We start from the raw sequence: 24177 nt of genomic DNA, 5'->3' as shown, positions 1-24177 counted from the left end.
GTTTCTCTCACATGGATATTTCTCTCTGTCTTTCCTTCTCTCTTCCACTCTCTCTAAAAATCAATGGAAAAATATCCTGAGGTGAGGATTTAGGGGAAAAAAAAAAGCACAGGGCTGGGCCCTGAAGACTCAGGAATGCCACTGAACACCAATCACCCGGCTGGCCGCTTGGCACATCTTAGTGATCCCTTTGATCCTTGCAACATCCCCATTTTCTAGATGAGGAACCGAGGCCCAGAGGGGAAGCATTTGCCCAAGACATGAGGAGAACTGATAACACAAACACAATGGTGTTCATCTATCAGATGCTGAGTGCTGGGCACCCCACTCCGGTGCCCTGCTAGTTAGTTAGGCGACTGACTGAGTAGAGGGGCCTGCCCACCAAGGGGTAGCGGGCTCAGGGGACTCACAAAGAATTCCGCCTGCAGCAGGAAGGGGTCCAGGGCCTTCTCGTGGAGCTCCTCGGCCCGCAGGACGCGGGAGGCGCTGAGCAGGTACTCTCGGGATGACTCCTCGCGGGGGGACATGAGGTAGCCGAAGCCCTCCTCGTTGCAGCCGGGTGTGCACATGTCCAGGGTCAGGGAGACGTTGGAGCCCCTCCTGGAAGGACCGGGAAAGGGGGAGTGAGTCTCAGGGGCAGGGAGGGGCATCAGCTTGGGGCTTGGAGTGGGAAGATGAGGGACAGAGAGAGCAGGGGTGGGAACTGGGTGGGCTCCAAGAAGAGGAGTGGGGGTGCGACAAGGAGCACAAGTCTCAGCCCCAGGCGTGGGCCTGCCTCGCCGGCTCCTGCAGTAGAGTAGCTGCCTGAGTGAGGAGTTGGAGGCCCCAGATCCAAAGGTTCCAGCTGAGGCCCCCTTAACACAGGCCGCCCCTGGGCTCTCCTCTGTCAGTCCTGGAGGCAGCACCCAGCCCTGTGGCCCCCAGGAAACCCCCAGAGAGAGGGCACCTGCCTAGGTCAGAGAAGCAGGGCGCGGCCCTTGGTAGCACAGTCCTGGGCCCGGCAGTCTGGGATGAGGTGGCCAATGAGTCAAGGTCATCTCATCGAGGACGGGCCGGGACCCTCGCTGTCAGGGAGAGAGGGAGTTCCGAGGGCAGCATGGCGGCGGCAAGGGGGTCTGCCCTGGACAGACTCGTCTGTGTTCACTGTCCAAGGGCCCAGCACAGGGAGGGCCCTCATTACATGGAAGGGGAAACCGAGTCCCAGAGAGGGGACAAGCATGTCCAAGCTCGTGCAATAAGGGGGTAGCAGAGCTGAAACAAAAAGCTAGGTGTGCTGACTCCTCATTCTGTGCTCTGTCCATGACATTGTGTGTGCAACTCAAACTGGTGTGATCTGGTTTACCCCGCTAGCCTCTGAAAAGAGGGTGTGGACACCTCCCAAAGTGTGATCTGGGGAACACAGGGACACACTCTATAAACGGTTCGGTGGTCAAGCGACTTTGAGGAATGTAACATACACCCCCTTGCTGATTTACAGTGAACAGGAGCATGTTAAAGGACCTGACAAGGCCTGCAGTAAAGAAACATACCCAAACTTACTTGCGCACAGGAATGTACGGGTGCGTGTGCTCAGGTATACCGTTGTGCATGCCTATGTGCTTGTGTGCAGTTACAGGATTTCTCAGCACTCACCTTGGGGCATTCTGATCAGACCTAAAGAGCATGTGTTTACACTGGCTAAGCTACGAGGTCAGCTCGGTCTTGGGCACTGGGAGTTAAGAGTCAGGCATCTGACCGGGAGCTGAGAGCTCCAGGGCCCAGAGAGCCCACCCCTCCTCCACGCCTCCCACCTCTCCTGCAGACCCATGGACTTGACGGTCAGCGAGGCGGGGTCGGCCTCAGGCTTGATGTCCATCGTGCAGTCAAACACAGGAGTCTCGGGGACGGGGTCCAGGTCCAGGAAGTCATCTTCGACCTTCTCTTCCATCCACTCCGAGTAGGTGAAGGAGGGCTGGCGGCTTACCGACTGGCGCCTGTCCTCGGGGGGCAGTGGTGTGGGTGGCTCTGGGGGAGCCCTCAGGAGGTGCCACACCTGGTTGGAGGGATATAGCATCACGGACTTGGGACCATGCTGCTGCCCCCTCGCTGGTGGGCTGCGCATAGAAGTAAGCCCCTTGCTCCTCAATATGTCTAGAGCAGCCCTGCTCTCCTGGGAGCTATCTGCATGGCACTGCCCCTCACAGGGATGGTAGGTTCCACCCTCCACCTTGTCCTCCCTGACCCCTCTCTCCCTCCCTCCCTCGACCTCTCAGCTTCTTGTGGATTGAGAGCTTCTTGGTGGGCTGTGGGGGCTCCTACTTGTCTTCTCCCTGCCTTGGCCCCGCTCCCCTGCCTAGAACACTGTAGAACAATTCTGAAGGTGCTCTCACCCCGTGTGGACCACACTGATGGAGAGAGACAAACAGCCCGTCCCTTAGACCGACCCAGAATGTCTAACGGGGGCTGGTGGGGATCAGGCCTCAGGGTCAGGAGGCACCTTACCAGGCTGGTAACGAGGAGCACAGACAGAGAGACCAGCAGCAGACTGGGGACTTCCCAGGTCCCAACGCCCAGCCAGGCCTGGGGACACCAGACAGACAGGTCAAGGTGGTTGGGGGGAGGGGGAGGGGGCAGAGTTCTCATCTGTTTCAACAAGGACAGAACCAAGGCTCTGAAAACTTCAGATCAGATCTGGGTGGGGAGCAGGGAGAAGAGCTCCAGGAGGTGGGGCTGCCTTTGGAACTCAGAGAAGGCCCGCGCAGGGCTTGGTGTGAAGGGAGGCCCCCCACCGCTGCCCCTGCCCTGGAGTTTACTCACCCTGGGTCCCAGCTGTTCCAGGAGTGTGGCATTCTGCAACCAGCTGGGGCCATAGCCGCTGAGCCAGAGCATGCCGCAGGCAAGCTGGACAAGTGCACTGAGTTAGGAGCCTGGGCTCTGTGCGGCCCTTCCCACTCCAGCCTGGCCCCAAGGTCCAGCCTGCACAGCTGAGGGAAGGGCCCAGGTGCTGTGCCAAAGAAGGCCCGGGTCTCTCTCTGGGGAAGAGCTGACTACAGGAGTCAAGGGATAGCCCTTCCCAGGGGCCCCCGTGAGACAGGAAGTCCTCAGAGAGACCCCTGTAGGGCCAGAGGCTTGGGAGGAGGCTGTTCCTGCTCCTAGGGTGAGGGAGGGCAGGATGTGAGGGGCTTGGCTATGGAGGCGGTAGCTCAGAACTCCAGCCGAAGGCTGGGAGTCACCGAGGGGCACTAAGCAGGACCCTCACCTCTCGGCATCCCCAGGTGGCCAGCTTGGGGAGGAGGTGGAGGACTGTCCCTCAACCCGCACTCTCTCCAATCCCTCCTGGGGCCTGTGATGTCCTTACCAGGAACTGGGAGGCAGCCAACAGGCACAGGCTGCTCTTGACCGTGAGGGAGTGGCTCCAGGTGCCCGGAGGTGGCGGCTTCTGAGCTGGCTCAGAGGGCGATGAAGGAGGGGGTGGCGGTGGCATTTCTCTCCGCGAGTCCGTGAGCTCTTCGGCCTGGTCCAGGGCCTCCATCACTACCGGCTGGGGGAGACCTGTGGAAGGACAGCCGGCCGCTGACTCGGGGCCTGTGGGCCCACGGTGGCCGCTCCTCCTGGGGCTGCCGTGCCTTCCTCTCGATCCGGGATCAGTCAGCGTGGCTCCACTTCCAGCAGTCACCCTCGATTAGCAAAGCAATATTCACCTACCTTCGTCAGAAACAGCTAAGTGTGGGTGGACAAATTATTTCTCTTTTATTTCTCCAGTAACAGAGTTAAAATGGCAGGAGGTTTTTCAGGGAGTTAACATCCTTGTGTTTATGCAGCTTCATTCTTTTCCATTTCTTAAGGAAACAAAAAACAACCACCTCAAACTCAATTAAAGAGAGAGAGAGAAAAAACACAGCACAGCCAGGTTGTGCACGTGAATAACCCGCCCACGCCTGCCTTCCGGATTTTTGACTCCCGTGCCCTGGGCTCTGACTGGGGCTTGGGGCTGGAGGCTGGACACGTGACAAGATCCTAGCCACAGCCCTTCCCCAACCTCGAGACCCTCCCTCCCCCGCCCCTTAACTGAGGAGGTGTGTGGGCGGGCAGGGTGGTGTGGAGGAAAATCTGGGTGTAATAAAATTGATTATCCAATGTCTGGAATTCAGTTCTGGGTCTGTCCCTCGTTGTGTGACCTTGGGAGGGTCACCCCCTCTCTGGGCCTTAGTTTCCACACCTGGAAAGTGCGAGTTGGGCCCAGCCCTTGAATTTCTAACTGTGCTTTGTGGAGCCCTAGTATTCACTCAGGTGCACCAGGTATTACCAAGCGCGGAGTCCCTCTGCCTGTGGAAGCTCTGCTTGTCCCTGTGCCACCTACTGGGTTTCCTTTAAGATCATTTCAACACAGGCTTCCACTCCTGAGAGAGTCTGAACACCACTGGTTTAGATCTGGGGCCCTGACTGCAGTGCAGGGATTCCAGCAGCAGCAGCCACCTTGCTGAGTCCCGGATGTGGAAGATCCCCATCCAAACCCACACGTTCCAGTCTACTGCCAAGAAGAGAGGACCAGCAACAGGGCTGTGTGTAACGCTTGACAGTGGGGATGGAACTGTCCACACACCGCTGTGTATATGGGACAATGGACTCCTTTTCTGGTTGGGGGACAATGGAACACCCACAGCAAGACCACGTGAGGCCAACGTAGCTGTCTGTCCTTGTGCTCGCTCGCTCGCTCACAGGATGTTGACCAAGCCTCTCCCGTGGCCTGGACCAACAGTGCCGTGCAGAGCGCAGGTCCCGGAAAAAGCTGCATTTCCACCACAGGTGCCTCCTTTGCAGATGCTGACCTGTAAGGCTCCCTACCTGCTGTGTTCCAGCCACACTCCGTGCACTTCCTCAGGTAAGCCCACCCTCGGTACTTGGCACAGGCTATTCCCTCTGCCTGGAACATACCTCTAACACCCTGCACCCCTTACCCCCTGTCATCCCCCCACTTTGCCAAGTTAACTCCCATTCCTCTTGCAGAACTCAATCAGTGTCACCAGACGTAGGTCCTACCCTATCATGTGTGCTGGGCACCCTAAGCCTCTCCTTCATCCCACCAGCAGCAATACCCCTGGAATGTGCAAGGCCCTGCTCTGAGGGCTTTACCTTTGCTGCTTTACTCGCTTCACAGTACTCCTATGAAGTGGATACTACTATTATCCTCTTTTTACAGAAGACCAAGATGAGGCTGGCTGATAAGTGGCTGAGGTGGGTTTAAACTGAGGCAGCTGGACAGGTCCTGGGCCACATTACACTCACTACAGTTTGTACAATTATTTGTTGAGCTGGCCAGTGTGGCTCAGTGGTTGAGCATCGACCCATGAACCAGAAGGTCCTGGTTCGATTCCCGGTCAGGGCACATGCCCAGGTTGCATGTTCGATCGCCAGTGGGGGTTGTGCAGGAGGCAGCTGCTGACTGATTCTCTCTCATCATTGATGTTTCTATCCCTCTCTTCTCCCTTCCTCTCTCTGAAATCAATTAAAAAACATATTTAAGAACACGTATTTGTTGAATATCATCTCCCCCACTGTAAATTCCATAAGGGCAGGAGTGGTATCAGTTTAGTTCATCATGATTGTCCACAGCGTTTAACATAAGTCCTGGCATGTAATCCTGCCGTAAATACTTATCAGTGAATGATGATGCGTAAGTAATCATCTTTGGTTCAGTTTTCTTACCGATAAATGGGGACAATCATACCTGCTTTGAAAAGGTGTTATGAAGACTTCAGATAAAACATGCAGCATAGTGTTTTATCTGGAAGCATCTAGAAGGTGCTTGATACATGTCACATGATGATAATGATTACACAGGCCTCCCAGTCTCCTGGGTAAGACAGACCAGTGGATTCATGTTTACAACACAGTGCATTAAGTGACAAATCTGAGTGCTGCTGGAGTCCATGGGGGCTGGGGGAGGGCCTCCACCTTTGCCCACAGAGACTACAGCTATGAACCACAGGAGCGCACAATGTCAGTTCCTGGCCGGCAAGGCGAAGAGAAAAACAAAACTGCTAAGAGATGGATCATGCAGGAAGCCAAGAGTTTCCACTATAGATACGCAGAGGTTTTATTACTCAAGTGGCAAGGTCTCCACCCACACCCTCTGAAAAAGCAGTGGAGGGATGCTGCCAAATATGGAAGGCTGGGAGGGGCACACAAGCTCCCTCCTTCTCCCTGGGCCTCAGGTGCCTTATCTGTAAAACGAGGGGCTTGAACTAGAACTCCGTGCTTCTCAGATGTTCCTGCCACCCGGGAGGACAGGGGCTGGGTCTTGGGAGAACACAAGCTCAAACAATCTTGAACGTGGCTGCTCTGTTTTAAAATTCATGGGTGTTCTTTTACACTATGGTATATATACACTTGTTTTAATATTAAAATAATGTGTTTTTAAAAAATATGTATTTTATTGATTTTTCACAGAGAGGAAGGGAGAGGGATAGAGAGTTAGAAACATCGATCAGCTGCCTCCTGCACACCTCCCACTGGGGATGTGCCCGCAACCAACGTATATGCCCTTGGCCGGAATTGAACCTGGGACCTTTCAGTCCGCAGGCCGACATTCTATCCACTGAGCCAAACCAGTTAGGGCAATAATGTGTTTTTTTTCCCCTCCCAAAGCTTCGAATCCAATTTATGCTTCAGGAGAATGTGCTACATTTATCCTGTGGCTTTGCCCTCAGGGGTACATGCACCCCAGTCTGAGAAGCATGGAACTCGCCTGCAATAAAACATTATGCCAATGTTATAAATGATCCTGTAGATGAATATTTAATAACATAGAAAGAAATTTCAATGCTATGCAGTGAGGAAGGCAAGGTTACAAAACAGTATGATCCCCTTGGCCTTAAAAACTGAGTAAGTGTAAATGTGCATATAGAAAGGGGGAGGATACCAGATGTAAGACAAGGGCTGGCATGAGATGGTGCCTGCAGAGCCTGCAGCGCAGTCGATGCCTGGCACACAGTAAGTGCTCCATAACGCACACGGTTAGTGGGAAGAACAGAAGCCAGGTGCTAACCACAGTTCTTTGGAAGAGGGTGAAATTATAGGTGATTTTTTCATTGCTTATATATTCCAGATTTTCTTCAATAAATAAATGTGTGTATGAGTATATACATATGTATGTGTATATATACACATATATTTATTTTTAGTGAGAAAAAATATTTTAAAAAAGAGATCTCAGTTCTGAGATTAGATACCATGAGGCCTAGTTAATATGCCCTGTTTCAGGGCCCTGACTCCCACTGGTCATATCTAAATGGATAGAAACACAGCACTAGCTGGTTTGCCTCAGTGGATAGAGTGTCGGCCTACAGACTGAGGGGTCCCAGGTTCGATTCCGGTCAAGGGCACATTCCCAGGTTTTGGGCTCGATCCCCACAGTAGGCAGAGTGCAGGAGGCAGCCGATCAATGATTCTCTCTCACCATTGATGTTTCTATCTCTCTATCCTTTTTCCTTCCTCTCTGAAATCAATAAAAATATATTTAAAAAGAAATAAACAAATGGATAGAAACACAGACCAAACAGATGGTTACTAGAAGTGAGGGGGTTGGGGAGATAGGTGAAAAGAGGAAGGGGAATATAATCAATAATCCTATATAATAAAAGCCTAATATGCTAAGTGTCTGGTCGTTCGGTTGCCTGTTCAACCAATTAAAGCATAATATGCTAATGATATGCTAAGGCTGCTCAACAGCTCACTATGATGTGCACTGACCACCAGGGGGCAGATGCTCCGACCGGTAGGTTAGCTTGCTGCTGAGGTCCAGCTGATTGGGACTGAGTGAGACAGGCCAGACACTCCCTGGAGCCCTCCCGCAGTCCCTCCCCAGCTAGCCAACCTCCTGCATCTCTCCCCGGCCCGTGCACCAGTGGGGTCCCTTGGCCTGGCCCGCACCTTCTTGCAACCCAGGACCCCTTGGGGGATGTTGGAGAGCCAGTTTCAGCCTGATCCCGCAGGCCAGGCCAAGAGACCCCACTGGTGCAAGAATTCGTGCACCGGGCCTCTAGTAATGTGATAAGTATGTACGGTGACAGATAATTACTAGATTAAGTTGAGTGATCACATTGTAAGGTATAAAAATGTTGAATCACTATATTATATGCATCTGAAACTAATATAACCAATAAAGGTTGCATGCCAACTATCTTTAAATTTTTAAAAAATCTCAAAAAAGAAAAAAACACACAAACAAATGCCTTTGGTAGGACATGGGAGATTGTGCATGGCTGTCTGAGACCCAGCCAGCTGTAGAACAGCCACTCAGAAGACAGGCCCCTGAGGATGTATGATCAGTGCTTTTGCATATGAAAGATGGCAGGTTAACTAACTTGCAGGAAAGAAAACTGCAGGCTGGTGGGGCCCTGCACGCACCTCTCAGAGACAAAGGTGGAGGCTGTTTCTTCCTTCTTAATCCACAGGGTACCTGGCAGTCCTGGGAGCCAAATGAATCCGACGGGCGGGTGCTCACTGAGCACCTGGCAGGTGCCCGCCTTTCAGAGCTTTTCTGGGCAGAACTCTAACACTTCTTTACTCAGGAAGATTCACTGTCAAACACACTATATTCTGTGTACAGTTCTGGAGGGGATTCACGGACCTCGGGTTAAGCACCCCTGATCTCAGCCAGGGGGAGCAGAGGTCTGTGATGGAAAATCATGGAAGTGGGGAGGGGGCGCACCTGGCTGATTTCAGTCTCTGCTCAGTCATGTGTGAGCCCAATACACATTTACTGAGCACCAATGATATACTTAGCCAAGAACTCGGAGAGGCTCAAACAGTCCCTGCCTGCACAGATCACTGTGGTCCTGGGCCCACGCCCAGAGACGACGTCAGTGCTTCTCCTTGCCCTGCTCACTATCCAGTTTTGGGAACGACAACGCCACCGCCGGGCAGGCTCTATGCAGTTCCCAAAGCGCATCTGCACACGCAGTTGCATTTGCTTCTCTCGGCAGCCCTGTGAGGTAGATATTCGCATCATCAGCCCCGTTTTGTTGGTGAGAGGCGGCTGCTTCTGTCAAGGGCTGGCTTTTCAATAGTTCACAGCGAGGTAGCTGCTTTGCCACGCACGAAACTCTGACTCAGAGGCAGCTTGCTGACAGTGATTTAAGATCGCGCGCGCCAGCTCCTCACGCGCCTGCACGGGGTGCAGGGGATTTTCCAGGCGTGGGAATCGAGGCTCAGCCAGGTTAAGTGGCTGCTCGAGTCCATGCAGACCTGAAGTCGAACCCAGGGCTTCCTGACACCAAGTGATCTTTCCATTTTGCCACACTGCTTCTTAGGAAAGGGTCATTGCAGCAAAGGCTGGGGGCTGGTGAGAGGCTGGGAGGGAGAGAGGGATGGAGTCCTTGTATCTGGGGGAACCCTGAACCAGGTACAGCTTGTGCGTCTGATCCCCAGCTCTTGGCTCCTCAAAGGCCACACGGTATGGAAGGAAGAGATCCTGGAAGACAGGAGCTCCAGGTCCCAGGCCAAAGCTCTAGGGAGCCTGGGAAAAGTCTGCAGGCAAACGGCCTTCAGACTGACCTGGGTCATGTGGGAGTACTCTGATCCCCTCCCGTCACCCAGCACCTGAGTCCCACCATCAAACTCTGCAGCTACCGAGTGCCCGGGGCTGGCACCGCCTGAGATGGAACGCCCGTGGCTGCTGCTGTCAGTGACTCATCCTTGGTGCTGCCAGCTGCTAGCCCACCGGAACACCGGAACGGAAGGCTGGCTCAGCCTGTCCCTGTTTACATGAGCAGGGCGGCTGGTTTTGTCCCATTCAGCTTTTCTTCCCTTCCGGAACATGGCAGGGTGACCTCCCAGCCATGACCACATGGTCTCAGGGGGCCTGGACCAACAGAACATCACGCTCAGTCCTGCCTGGGCTTCTAGAAACAAAGACGTCAGAGCCTGACAGGCCCCGAGGGGCATCTGGGCTAGTCTGCTAATTTCTTAGATGGAAAAACTGAGGCCCAGAGGTGGGAATTGGCTGCTCAAGGTCAACAGCTGACCAATGGCAGAGCCAGAAGGTTGGCCGCTACCGTGACCACTATTAGCTAACACATAATGAGTGCTTCCCATGTGCTGGGCGCTGCTCTAAGTGCTTTACATATACTAATACATTTGGTCTTCGCAATAATCTTAGAGGGTGGGCGCTACCCTTACTCCCATTTTACAGATGATGAAACTGAGGCACAGGGAAGTCAAGTCACTTGGCCAACATCAGCTACTAAATGGGTAAACTAAGACCAGAACTCAGATAGTCTGTCTCCGGAGCCCATACTGATAACCAACACACCAGATGACTCAGGTTTTCTGCTCTCTACTCCACATCATCTTTTTATTTTTTCTTTATTGATTTTAGAGAAAGAGAGAGAGAGAGAGAGAGAGAGAGAGAGAGAGAGAGAGAGAAACCTCTATTTCTTGTTCCACTTATTTATGCATTCATTGGTTGATTCTTGTATGTGCCCTGACTGGGTATTGAACCCGAAACCTTGGTGTAAGTGGGCTGAGGCTCTAACCAACTGAGCTACTGGGCCAGGGCTAGGATCTGTCCTCTTAATCAGACTCCATGCTGTCTGCCCCAGGCTGGGCCTCCACTGCTTCTTTCTCCTCCTTGTTGGGGGAAGTCAGCCTGAGAAGGAGCTCCAGCCCATTCCAGGACAGAGGGGACAGTCTATCTATCACATCCTGATAGATAGGCGGGGGCAGAGAAAAGCTAGATTGGGACCAAGATGATGGGGAGGCCTGGGAACCAAGTGTGTTGGATACTTAGTCTGGAAGGTCAGGAGGGTTGAATGCTCTTTGTTGATACATGAGAGGCTGTAATAGGGACGGGGCAGGTCAAGAGGCAAGAATGGGCCTTGTGTGTGGATGCTCTCGGTAGGTAGACTTCCAAGTCATAGGAAATATCTCTAGTACCTGACCCTCCAGGCTGTATTGCAGCTCTTCCTGTCCCCACACATACTCTAGCTTTGCTTCTAGGGAGGTAGATTTTTATTTTATTTATTTACTTTTAAAATATATTTTTATTGATTTCAGTGAGATGAAGGAAGAGGGAGAGATAGAAACATCAATGATGAGAGAGAATCACTGATCGGCTGCCTCCTGCACACCCCCTACTGGGGATTGAGTCCACAACCCAGGAATGTGCCCTGACCTTGAATTGAACCATGACCTCCCGGTTCATGGCTTAATGCTCAATCACTGAGACACACCAGCTGGGCAGATTTTTTTGTTTGCTTAATCCTCACCCTAGGATATGTTTACTGATTTTTTTAGAGAGAGAAGAAGGAGGAGAAGGAGGAGGAGGAGGAGAGATATCAATGTGAGAGAGAAACATCGATCAGTTGCCTCCAGTACATGCCCTGACCTGGAATCAAACCTGCAACCTTTTGGGGTTGGGGTACGGGACAACGCTCCAACCAGCTGAGTCAGTGGCCAGGGCAGGGAGGTAACTTTTGCTAGTGGCTCACAGTGAAAGCTTTGGAGTCACACAGATGTAGGTTTGAGGCCTGCCTTTGCCATTTACTATGTGACCTTGGGTAAGTGACGTAATCTCTCCGCGGACCACCAGTTGGTGACCGCTGCTCCGGACAAAAGATATACAATTTGCCCCTTGGATTCTGAGGATACCATAAAGTAAAACCTGCAAAGAGCTTAACCTGGTGCTTGGCCCACGTGAAAGCTCAATCATTGAGAAAGGGGGGAGGAAAGAGAGGAAGGAAAAAGAGAGATGAGGCAGAGGCAGCAGTAAGGACTTCCCTTTCATCTGCCAGGTGGGCCCTGCAGGGGGACAATGGATCCCTGTCCCCACGTGGGTAGGGGCTTTGAGGCTGCTGGCTGGCAACTGGAGCCGTGGATGGAGTGGGTACGGACCGGGGGTGGCAGAAGTGGGGCAGCTTTGTTTCTGCCAGTTATTTAAAACCAGAATGCTAACAAGCTTTCAAAACAAAACAAAACACAACTCAAGTACTCTTTGGATGGGGTATAATAAAATGGTTCTATCTGAAATAGAACCAAACAGCTTTGTTGTTGCACACAAAGGCCCAATTCTTTGTGCCTCTCTGGAGTGGAGGCCCAGAAGTACAAGGGTGAAAGGGTCAATGAAACTCTGAGGGTGCAGCATCCTCCTCCCCCAACACTGAGAACTAAAAGAACCCATAGAAAAGTCCTGGGGCGATGGGGTACCAGAAGTCTCCAGTGCTCCAGACTTGAGCACAAATGCATGGGAGGGCATCTTCCATCCTTCCATTTCTTTTTCTTTTTTTTTTTTTTTATATATTTTATTGATTTTTTACAGAGAGGAAGGGAGAGGGATAGAGAGTCAGAAACATCGATGAGAGAGAAACATCGATCAGCTGCCTCCTGCTCATCTCCCACTGGGGATGTGTCCGCAACCCAGGTACATGCCCTTGACCAGAATCGAACCCGGGACCTTTCAGTCCGCAGGCTGACGCTCTATCCACTGAGCCAAACCGGTTTCGGCTCCATCCTTCCATTTCACAGATGAGAAAACTGAGGTCCACAGAGTAAGGACCAGGATTGGCACATAGGTTCTTTAACCCTCTGGTTCAGTTCTCACCCATGAAGGCAACATGGGAATTTTCACTGTGGGGATCTGAAGGGCTGAGGCCCGATGGCAGCAGAAGGCTGGGTCCCGGTAAGTGCCCTCAGAGGTCTAGGAGTGTCTAGGTCAGGGGTGGGCAAACTTTTTGACGCGAGGGCCACAATGGGTTCTTAAACTGGACCGGAGGGCCGGAACAAAAGCATGGATGGAGTGTTTGTGTGAACTAATATAAATTCAAAGTAAACATCATTACATAAAAGGGTACGGTCTTTTTTTTTTTTTTTAGTTTTATTCATTTCAAACGGGCCAGATCCGGCCCGCGGGCCGTAGTTTGCCCACGGCTGGTCTAGGTGATAGGAGGTGAGCAAGAGCAACCCGAGACTCCCAGGAGAGTAGTGCCAACAAACCCCAATCCTCCAGAGGCTGCCACCCTCAGATGGCCCTCTACCACCCAAAGCCTCACACTGTTGGCAAAGTGGCAGCTCAGCTCTGCCTCTAGAAGGCGGAGTGACCCTGGGCACCTCAATGACTTCCTAGACCTCACAGGCCTTCTGAACTGGGCACAACAATGGGGCCTTAAGGGGCCTTCCAGTACTAAAGACCCAGGGCTGCCATAAAAAAATATCTTGAGTGTTAGTTTAATTCAATGGCTTCCCCTTGTTCCTAGGATAAAGACCAAAATTCTGCCATGGCCAAGAACGAAGGCCCAGCATGCTTTGGTCTCTGTTTATCTCTCCAGACTCCACCCACCTGGTTTTCTCTGTTTCAGCTTTTTTCAGATCCTCTTCTGGAATCAACCTAGTAGGAAAGTTTGGAAACTGGTGGTTCTGCTTAAAAGAATTCTCACACAGTCCCTAAGAGGGTATGTAAGCTGAGGTTCCCTTCCTTGCTATCTGTGGTGGGGGTGGGGGTGGAAGTGGAGGTATCTGCAGGCCCACTGCTTGGGGGAGCAGCTAGGCCAAGTGTCTAGGAATACACCGGGGAATGCTATGCAGCCCTTGGGAGCAAAGGATCAGTACATATGGCACCATGAAGGACCTCAGAAACACTGCTGAGTGAAAAGAATGAAGTCTAACAGAACACAGTATTTACAAAGGAAAATACATGCACATATAACTTAAGTTACAGAAATGTCTAATTACCATGTTGTACACCTGGGACTAATTAATATTGTATGTTAACTGCAACCAAAAAACAAAAAAATTATTAAAAAAAAGAATAGAAAAAGTATATGAATACAAAATATTGTAGCAAAATATAACTGATACAAATAGTTTCATTCATTCCTTGGTTCATGAGGGCTTCCGCATGGACCAGGACTCACACTGGGGAGAGGCAGGCGTGAGAGGCTGGGTGTGGCTGAGGGTCAACCCTGGTGCGAGGTGCCAGGATTACCTGGGTGGGTAGCTCAGGTTGGCAGAGGGTGACCCTGGGCTGGGTGGAGGGCAGAAGCACAGTTTAAACCAGTGCTAGGCACCAGACTGGGGGCATTTTGAGAACGGGGACTGGTCATTATGAGGTTAACTTGTTCCTTGAAATGTTTTGACAGCTGGTTAACAAGAACATGAACCAGGACCCTACTCATCCTTCAGGTCACAGGAAGCCTTCCATGACCCCCAACATAGGGTTACATTACTGTTGCGCCCTTCCATGGAGTCCTACCCTCTCTGAGAGCAGGGACTCCAGGTCTGTCTTGCTCTTCATTGTATCACCAGTGCTTGGCACAGCATAGGGCACAGAGCAGCTGCTCAATAAAAAGTTGTCAAATTGATAAAAGGGTCAGGCTGCCTTTTCAATTGGTCCTTGTTGGCTTCTGGCCTAAGAGCTGATCCGTGCTGTGGTGGTATGGCCATGAAAGCTATGACCTACCCTCCCTGATGGCCAGCGGGAGTCGCTGCCAGATTAGGACAGCAGAGGTTTCCAGAATACAGGCCTCCTCCTTACTTTAAAAAAGGCTACCCATGATGGGCAGTGGCATCTTGCTGAAACCTAGACCTTCTTCCCCTCAGAGGAGGGTCCACTTGATACCTATGATGATACAGAGCCTAAGGCTGGCAGAGGGTAGATTTCAAGGCCCTGGGACTTAGGTAGGGAGTGGGTATCAGAGCCACTGGCCCAAAAGGCCAGCTGCTCCTATTAAATGGACAATGAATGGCCTACTCAAACCTCAGTGTCTACTCACAACCTTGTGTACAGCCAGCTAATCATAACATCCTAAAATCTCAGGGTGGCAGTGACATACATCATGGCTCCGGCCAGCAGCCAGCCACAGGAGGGCTGTGGAAACACCCTGTTCCCAAGAGCATGTGTCCTCAGACTGGGCCCTAGCTCCCTCTTCTCTGGCTGTGCCACTCCCCATGGATGAGCAGTCCACGGGGCACAGGTGGTGTGCCCATGCTCCCCTCTCCAGGCCATGCTCTGGCTCCTGGGACTCCAGAGCTCCTTGCCCAAGGGGCCCAAAACCAGCTTGGGTGCAGGACCATCCTTCTGAGGGTGGACATGGTCTCTTGCTTCGGGATCTTTAGGTTTGAGGGGTGACCAAGGAACAGCTATTGGGGTGGGGTGTAGATCACGCTTAGACACACAGACTGACGTGCCCACATGCATGTACACAGGGGCCCCTGCAGTGTAAAACTGAGCAGCGGGTGATGTACCACTTGGGGCCCCATTTGCAGCCTGGCTTAGGTCCCTGCAAATGTTAGGAGCAGGCCTGCCCATGTACCCACTGGAGACACAGAGCAATACTTGGTAATGTCATGCCATCACTAGTTCCTATTGTCGCCTATCTACCTCCCTCCTCTGCACCGTATCCCTGAAGAAGCTGCTGGTCCCAAGCTAGGCCCACAGTGGTGCCGGTTGGGGAAGGAGCGGAGGCCCCAGCACCAGCAGGGTTGCCTGGTTTCTTGCGAATGTGAACACCTACGCGCGGAAGAGGGGGAGTGTGAGTTGGAATGTATAAATGTGTTTGGGTGACTGTGAGCAAATAAGTGAGCAAGCAAGGAGGAATGAAAAAGAAGAAAAGAAGGGTGACCATGTGAAAAAGAGTGTGTGCATGAGGGGAGAAGAAAAATAAACGTGTGTATGTACATGGAGTGGAGGAGGCACCCAGGTACATACCCAGTGCCCGCTACAGTACCTAGGAACAGTGGGCAACAGAGGGCCTGGGAATAGGGCACAGAACGGGAGGGAAGGAGCATGCCTGCTTGTCTGTATAGGTGCATGAGAAGGGGCATGGATGTGGGAGAGAAAGAGACCTAAAGAGGGAAGGCGAGAGCAAGCAAGTCTGTCCATCTCTAAAAGCATGTCGGGTGGAAGGGGATGCATGATGGAGCCATGGAGCTAAGACAGCTCGAGTGTGCAAGAGGAAGACTGGCAGGGGTGTGAGCTTGAAGGTGGGGGTGTGCTTCCACAGGGCTCTGTGAGACAGAGAGACAGGGTGCGTGCCTGGGTGACTGTGTGTGGGTGTGTGCACGTGAGCATGTGAGCATGAGGCTGTGACAAGTGAGAACCCATATGAGTGTGTGAGCACATGCGTGGAGTGCCCTGTGAGCAAGCATGCCTGTCCCTGGGGCAGCTATGGGTTGCCTGAGGTGTTGGCGATGCCTGAGGATCTTTTCACCCGAAAATTTCAAGCAGGGAGGACTGCATGACCTGCTCGGCTCAGGTCTAGGTGGCTGTGGCTGGGAGTGTTGGCGATGCTGCCCCAGCCTGGCAGTGCAGTGCGTGTAGGAATAAGTGAGTCATCAGGCATGGCTGGCCCCCACTCTGCCTCGCTTCTGGTCTCGCCCAGCAGGGAAGACAGCTGGGAGAGGGAGAGATTACTCGAGGACTGTGTTTTTACACTATCATTATCCAATTGCTTGCAGTGCCCATGGGCTCATTCTAAAGGGCCAGCACCCCAATTCTCTTGGTCTTTAGCCTGCCATCTCCCTTTATGTCCAAGTTGCAATTCAGATGAGTGGTTTCAGCTGATGAACATTTGTGGAATTCTACTCCTTACCAAGTTCCAGAACCAACCTCCAATCCTTTTCCCATCCCTGGCTTCTTGGCCTTAATTTTTCCCATAGCACTTACCTACCATGCTATATATTTTACTTATTTTATTTATCTTCCCCTTAATAAAAAATGCCTGTGTAGCACTTGCTATGTACCAAACACTGTTCTAATTTCTCTATTATTTCATTTAATCCTCAAACAACTCTACCTGGCAGTGAATATTATTCTTGCCATTTTGTAAATGGGATGCACAGAGAGGTTAAGCAGCTTGCCTATGATCATCCCATGGTAAGTGGTGGGGCCACACCTGTCAAGGGTCCCTGCTGTTAACCAGTGAACACTACTGTTCTATGGGGTTGGACATTTTCTCAGTTTGGTGCACTGTTGAATCTTCAGTGTTTACATGCAGATGCTCAATGACTAGCTAGTGAAGGAATGAAGAAATGAGTGGATGAATGTCAGACGTGGAGGATGAAATAGAGAGGTACTTGCCTTCAAGGAGTTCATGGTCCCATTGAGGAAACAGGCAAAAGTTACTTCAATATCATATCAATATGGCATTGTGGGGTCTAGGGGAGCACACAACATGCCTGGCTTCTGGACGGCAGGGTTTTCCAGAGGAAGGACAGAGAAGGGGCTATGCACAGTGACCTCTATCATCTCTTCCAAAATTCTCCTTGGGGACAGACACCCCTTAGCTCTTCCAACCTCAACCTATAGGATTCCAGAAGATGATGGTGGCTCTATGGTGACAACAGAAGCGCAACGGGGTGGTAGCCAGGAGCATGAGCTCTGAACAGATGGCCTGGAGTGTATTCTCACTCTACCAAACACTTGCTAGGTGACCTGGACAGATTCCCTAACCTGCCTGGGCCTTGGTCCTCTCATCTATAGGATGGGGATAGCAAGTGATGCAGACTCCCTAGGTTAGTGGAGGGGATTACATGACATATACCTGCAAAGGCATTTGGAACAGTGCACATAGCACAAGAAAGGCAATGTGCCAGCTCCAGTGGAGATAACCAATGCTCCTCTTCCATTCTACCTTGGTTTCTGGCTTTCAGGGAAGAATGGGAGAGAAGGGTGGAATTAAACATGCTTATTACTGTGGCCCTTCTGCTGTGGCTTCGTCCTGTTTTCCAGAAGCAACTCAAAATAGAGCAGAGACTATGTCTGCTTTTTTCACCACTATTATCCCTAGCACCTAGTATAATACCTGACACACAGTAGTTGCTCAATAAATGTTTGTTGAATAAGTGAAGTGCATGTGTGATTTTATTTATTTAATCTTTGTGAAGATAAATAACCATTTATTAATAAGTTGTTTCCACTTACAAATTAGGTACTAGAAGCCCAGCAAGGTTAAGTGACTTGTCCATTAACACACAGCCTGTAAACAAAACAGCCAGATTCAAAGGCCAAAACCCATGCTCTTTCCTCCCCACCATGCTACTCTCTGGACAAATATACATCATGTCCTATTTTCCAAAATGGATTTTTTTTTTCTAGCCAGTAGGGCCGTCCCTGGTTGTAGAATCATCTCCGAATTCTATGACTCATATCTGAATCACAGAACTGTTTAGTAGTTGAAAGGGACTTTTGATGTCATCTTGACCTCCCACCCATTGTGGAAATTTCCTCTCCAATGTCTATGCAGATAATACTTGAATGCCTCCAATGATGGAACACTCATTTTCTTCCTCTTCAATTAACAAGTTCTATAACTGGACACTTTCAGAGTCAGAAAGAAGGTTCTGCATCTTGTGGGCCAACGGGCCTCTTTTTAGTTTCTATGTATTAGCTTATGCCGTCTTCCTAAGAGGCACACAGAATGAACCAGCTGCCCCTTCACAAGACAGTCTCTCAGAGTCACAGACAGCTCTCACATCCCTCTGGAGAACTTTTCCTTCAAGTTAATTGTTTCTAGTCCCCACAACAACTGTGGAGTGGCTCCTGTCCTAGACCTAGACCATCCCATCAGGCAGTCCAAAGTGTTTTGAGCAAGGGTACCGCCTACTGGATAAAGTGTGAATTGCACCATGGGCTTTGCTCACCTGAGGACCTTCAGCAGTAGCTGGGACCCTGGCTCATGTGTGAATAAAATAACTGCTTATGTTATTTTTTAAAAACTCTCACCCAAGGATATATTTTTATTGATTTTTAGAGAGAGAAACATTGATATGAGAGACACATCAATTGGTTGTTTTCTGTATGCACCCTGATGGGGGATCGAATCAGCAACCTATGTATGTGCCCTGACCAGGAATCGAACCTGCAACCTTTTGGTGTACAGGATGACATTCCAACCAACAGAGCCACCGGTCAGAGAAATAACTGCTTATCTTAAAGAGTCATTGCTTTAGAGGCATACCTAGTTGTTTTAAATGTCTATCTTAAAGAGTGTCACTGAAGATTCCACTCTAAGGTGCCTTGCCAATCATGAGATTTCTGAAAAACTACAGGTTTGGGATTTCAATATTAGAATTCAAATGGGTGTTTTTTTTTAAAAAAATATATTTTTATTGATTTCAGAGAGAAGAAGGGAGAGGGAGAAAGAGATAGAAACATCAATGATGAGAATCATTGATCGGCTGCCTCCTGCACGCCCCCTACTGGGGGTCAAGCCTGCAACCCAGGCATGTGCCCTTGACTGGAATCAAACCCAGAACCCTTCAGTCCTCAGGCTGACGCTCTATCCACCGAGCCAAACCAGCTAGGGCTATTTTTTGTTTGTTTTTGTTGTTTTTAAATAAAAAGGTGTGGAAGGAAAGAAATGAAAATGGCAATTTTTCTTTTATTTCTCCCCCTTGTCTTTACTTTCTAATATTTCTACAATGGATATTTGTTATAAAAAGAAAAATAACCACTAAAAAGTTTCTAAAAAGAAAAACAACAACACTAAAATCTTCCCCCCCATTCCTTCCCTTTATTCCTTTCACTTTTCATGACTTGGGCATTTGGTCTACACTGGGACATCTGCCCATGAGCAGGAGTGCCTTGGTAATATTTCTCTGGTGACATGGCCCGTGGTTCAGACAGCCAGGCTCCCCCCAGGTGTGGTCAACCAGACTCAAGCAGCATAATCTGACATTCACAACCAGGCTTCTCAACAGGGCTGCCAGGTAGTGTCTCCACATTATCCACCCCACCTTGGGTTCATGCCACAGTCAGGCTGCGTCTCCTAATCTTACCTCCTGAAACCTGCACAGCACACTACTGGTCAGCGGTCATGTACTGGCCAGCCCTGGACTCCCCAGCTCTCCACCCTCCCAGCACACCCTCAGCCACCCGCTCTTCCCTCCATGGGAGCCAGAGCAGCTCCAAACGATGAAAAACAAATCCCCTTTTAAATGAAGATCTATGGACCAGCTGAGTCACTCCTCTCAAGCAGGCTCCCAGCTAACCAGGCTTTACTCCAGCCCAGTGTCATCTGAGGCTCTCTCCCTCCATCTGGAACTCTGGGGGGCATCTGGGTGCTCGGAAGACTCACCCGGCAGCCTCTCGCTGCAGCACATGTCCAGGGCCCCTCCCTCGGAGTCATCAGCAGCGTGGTTCTCTCTCTCCTTCCTGCAGCAGGATGAAAAAACAGGAGATGAGGCTGGCATCAAGACAACCCCGAGCAAATATCAAAGCCTTCCTTTCTTGTACTGTGTCCCTTTGAATAACTCCACCCCACTCCATCAGGGGGACCTTAGGAGAAGACCAACAGAAGGGTCAGGCTGCAAAGCCAGAAGAATTCTGCAGGTATCTTCCAAGTGACATTGGCAACAGTAGCATCACTATGACGACCCTCCTCCTCCTCCTCCTTCTCCTCCTCCTCCTCCTCCTCCTCCTCCTCCTCCTCCTCCTCCTCCTCACCATCATCATCATCATCTCTAGATTTCAAGGGGGGCTTACCATGGGCAAAGCACTTTACAAATTTTGTCACAGAGTCTTCATTGTGACCCCATGAATTAGGAATCATTAAACAGGCTCAGAGAAGTTCAAGAACTTGCCCAAGGTTACACACATCATTCGGGTGGGAGCTGGTATGAAATGACAGTCTCAGACTCCAGGCTCATGCTCACTGCTGTGCTGTTCTGCCTCTTAGTTACTGAGGGTTTAAAAGTTGAAAGCACTGGTGAGCAAATAGAGGGGTCTGAGTAACACCGTCTGTGCCCAGCTCCCCAAGGACTGCAAGTGCCCTGTGCCTCAGGCACTGGACAGTGGTATGCAAAACGCTTCTCCAGAAATAGCTAGAAGTAGCTATATGTGTGTGTGTTTTCTTTTTTGCATATTCTAAACATTCTATTTCTTCTGAAATCAAAACACCCTTTTTCTAGACCAGCCGTGGGCAAACTACGGCCCGCGGGCCAGATCCGGCCCGTTTGAAATGAATAAAACTAAAAAAAAAAAAAGACCGTACCCTTTTATGTAATGATGTTTACTTTGAATTTATATTAGTTCACACAAACACTCCATCCATGCTTTTGTTCCGGCCCTCCGGTCCAGTTTAAGAACCCATTGTGGCCCTCGAGTCAAAAAGTTTGCCCACCCCTGTTCTAGACCATGAGGGCACCTTCCAGGACTACACTGGCGTCTAGCTTTTCCCCTTTACCCAATAAGCTGGAAAAAGGTTGCTGTGGATCAGACAGACCCCTGGAAGTGTCTGTAGACAGGCATCATCTAAGGGCAACGGCACAGCTCACAGGGGCTCCCAACTGTGGGGATGGCTGGAAATGCAGGTGTGGGCTCCAGTGGGTCCCGCCTGCCCTTCATGCCTGACTCCTGGCGGTGGGTGGCTGATCCGGGGCTGGGCACACCAACCAGGCTGGGCCAATCAGATGCTCTTGCCTGCACTTTTCTAACACACTCGGAGGGCCTGCAGCCTGGGGTGCTGGGGCTGAATCACGGCAGCCGCAGTGCCCTGGAGAAAAGGTCCGAAACATCTGTTGCCGAGGGCCTCGGAGCTGCTGCATTCCGGCCCATCCTGAGTCTTGATTGGGCAACATGTCCACCGTGGCCATGAGATGCCTCAGAATCCTTTCCATAACGTCCAACATTTTAGCTTCAGCTCGTGGGGTTGGAGTTCTGAGATTGGCAACCGAAAGGACCTTTAATACAGCCCCACTAGCATACTACTTTCAAGAAGCCCAAGAGGTCAGCTGCCTCTCTGCCCACCAGTCCTGCAATCCTGCCTCTCGGACCAGCCCTGAGGCTGGGCTGAAATAATAAAGGGCAGACAGGCTGGGTTAAGGTGCTTGCAGCTGGCATTGCATTATATTCCATTCTTTCCTCATTGCAATTGGCACTGTCTTTGAGAATCCCAAATCTCAGAGCCGAGTTCTGCTGCAGAGAGGGCCCTTTAAATGTCTCCTGAGTCTTTCCACCTTTCTCCTTCTCCACCACCTCCACCTCGGTCCAAGCCAAGCATCTCATGCCTAGATTGCCGAGGCAATCTTTTTTTTTTTTTTTAATTGATTTCAGAGAGGAAGGGAGCGAGAGATAGAAACATCAATGATGAAAGAGCATCACTGATTGGCTACCTCCCACACGCCCCACACTAGGGATCGAGCCCACAACCCAGGCATGTACCCTGACTGGGAATTGAACCAGGACCTCCTGGTTCATAGATTGATGCTCAACCTCTGAGCCATGCAGGCCGGGCATCGAGGCAATCTTTTAACTGGTCTCTGGCATCCACTCAGGCTGGCCTCCAAAACATTCTCCATATGCTCCAATGCACACATATGGCTGCATAGGTTGTGCATTCTACAACCTGTAGAGCTGAATGGGGCAGGCTTGAGCTAGAATCGACTCTTTCCAAACTCAACACTTATCACATAACCTTCCTTGGAAAATGACTCGAATGGCATCATACTGCACTTGGAACAAAGACCAAGATCCTTTAACAAAGTTTACCTGACCTTGCATGGTCTGACCCGTGTTTATCTCCCCAGCCTTATTTCAGGACCCTTTCCCTCCTGACCTCTGCACTCTGGTCAGGCTCTTCTATGCAGGATGAGTTTGTACACGCTTTCCTCTCTACCCCAAAAGCTCCCCCATCTCTACTTCTCAGTACTTTATACTCATAGCACTTGACACAATTTGAAATTTCACTTTGATTTATGCCATTATTTGATTAACATCTACCTCAACCATTAGACCAGAAGTTACAACAGGGTAGGGACCACCATTTCTGTTTAATTTTCAAAGTCTCACACAGTGGCTGGCTCATAGTAAGTGTTCCCTAAATACTTGCTGAATAAATGAATGTTGCCCTGACCATCTTGAAAAACCACCAGGAACCTCCAACATGGTTACCATCTGAGCTGCCTGGCTGGCAGGTCTTTGTTAAGCCACTTGGAACCCTCCTCCAGAGCTGTTGTCAAGATCGGTCACAGAGTCACACATCTGGAGCAGTGACTGTGCAGAGGAGGAAACTGAGGCACAAAATGGGGTCTGACTTGTCCCAGGCCGTATATCGCGACCACGGAAATTGGGATCAAGAATGCCTATCCCTGCCCTAGCCAGTTTGGCTCAGTGGATAGAGCATCAGTCCTCGGACTGAAGGGTCCCAGGTTTGATTCTGGTCAAGGGCACGTACCTTGCTTGCAGGTTTGATTCCCAGCCCTGGTCAAGGTGTGTGTGGGAGGCAACCAATCTCACATGGATGTTTCTCTCTCTGTGTCTCTCCCCCTCCCTTCCACTCTCCCTAAAAATCAATGGAAAAATATCCTCTGGTGAGGATAAAAAAACAAAAAAAAAACAACCACAAAAAACCCACCCGCCTATCCCTAACCTCCCCGTTCTGAAAAAGAGCTTTTTCTTTATCCTAAAGACACCCCCGCCTAAGGACAGTCCATGAGGGCTGCCCCCTAGCTGGGTGCGAAAAGTAACCAAGGGATCCAGATACCTCTGGAAGGGGCCCCAGGGGTGACTCACAGACGCTTTTACACCTTAAGCCTCCCAGGCCCCAAGCTGTGTTCAGAATAGCTTGGTGCTGCATGCGTGCAGAGGACTCTATAAATAAGCTTCCTAGAAAATGACTAATTTCATAATCAGAAAAGCAGAAAGAGTAGCACCTCGAGTCTATAGAGGAAAATGGAATAAGAACCTGCAGTCGAAGGACTCCAGGTACCCTCAGCCCAAACCCACATGTCTAGGCTGTTCAGGGGAGGGTTTTAATTAGATTCCCAGAGAAGATGGTCCATTCAGGCTACATGGAGAAGCCCAGTCTCTGGGCACTGCCCTCCCTTCTCCTCGCCAAGAGCAGAAATAGCTGCTTGCAGTAGATTGCTGCAGGCTCCTTCTAGCTCCTTCTCCACTTCTATCAGCGGGCAAAGGAGCAGAAAACCATGACAACAGGCAGCGACTTGCTGGAGTGGCCACCCACTGTTGCTCTTCGAACCAGAAAACCCTGGAGACAAAGGGACATCACCTCGCCTGTCCCTCCCTCGATGATGGAGAATGTCTGGGAGGGAAGGGAACCTTTCCAAGGCCATTGCCTTCTTTAACAAGCAGCTGCTGAGCATCTCCTATGAGCAGGCACCAGAGCTGTCCTAGGAATACAGTGACGGACACGCCAGGCCCCTCCCTCCACAGCTCCCAGTCCTCCTGGGGAGACACACGTGCAA

General features: G+C 50.8%; 1 protein-coding gene across 1 annotated transcript in view; it reads right to left on the bottom strand.

The window, feature by feature from the left end:
- PTPN5 (protein tyrosine phosphatase, non-receptor type 5) overlaps positions 1–24177 on the bottom strand; it is a 45250-nt gene that overhangs the window by 10212 nt on the left and 10861 nt on the right. Inside the window, exons 3-8 of the mRNA XM_023758159.1 lie at positions 20052–20128; positions 3338–3531; positions 2797–2880; positions 2482–2559; positions 1791–2032; positions 411–600 (exon numbers count right to left, since the gene is read on the bottom strand). Of these exons, the coding sequence (XP_023613927.1) occupies positions 411–600; positions 1791–2032; positions 2482–2559; positions 2797–2880; positions 3338–3531; positions 20052–20128 (865 nt within the window). The remainder of the gene's footprint in view (positions 1–410; positions 601–1790; positions 2033–2481; positions 2560–2796; positions 2881–3337; positions 3532–20051; positions 20129–24177) is intronic.

Source organism: Myotis lucifugus, unplaced genomic scaffold (assembly GCF_000147115.1).
Source record: "Myotis lucifugus unplaced genomic scaffold, Myoluc2.0 scaffold_124, whole genome shotgun sequence".
Taxonomy (NCBI): domain Eukaryota; kingdom Metazoa; phylum Chordata; class Mammalia; order Chiroptera; family Vespertilionidae; genus Myotis; species Myotis lucifugus.
Note: the sequence above shows the minus strand (reverse complement) of the source record. Positions and strands in the feature narration are given on the sequence as shown.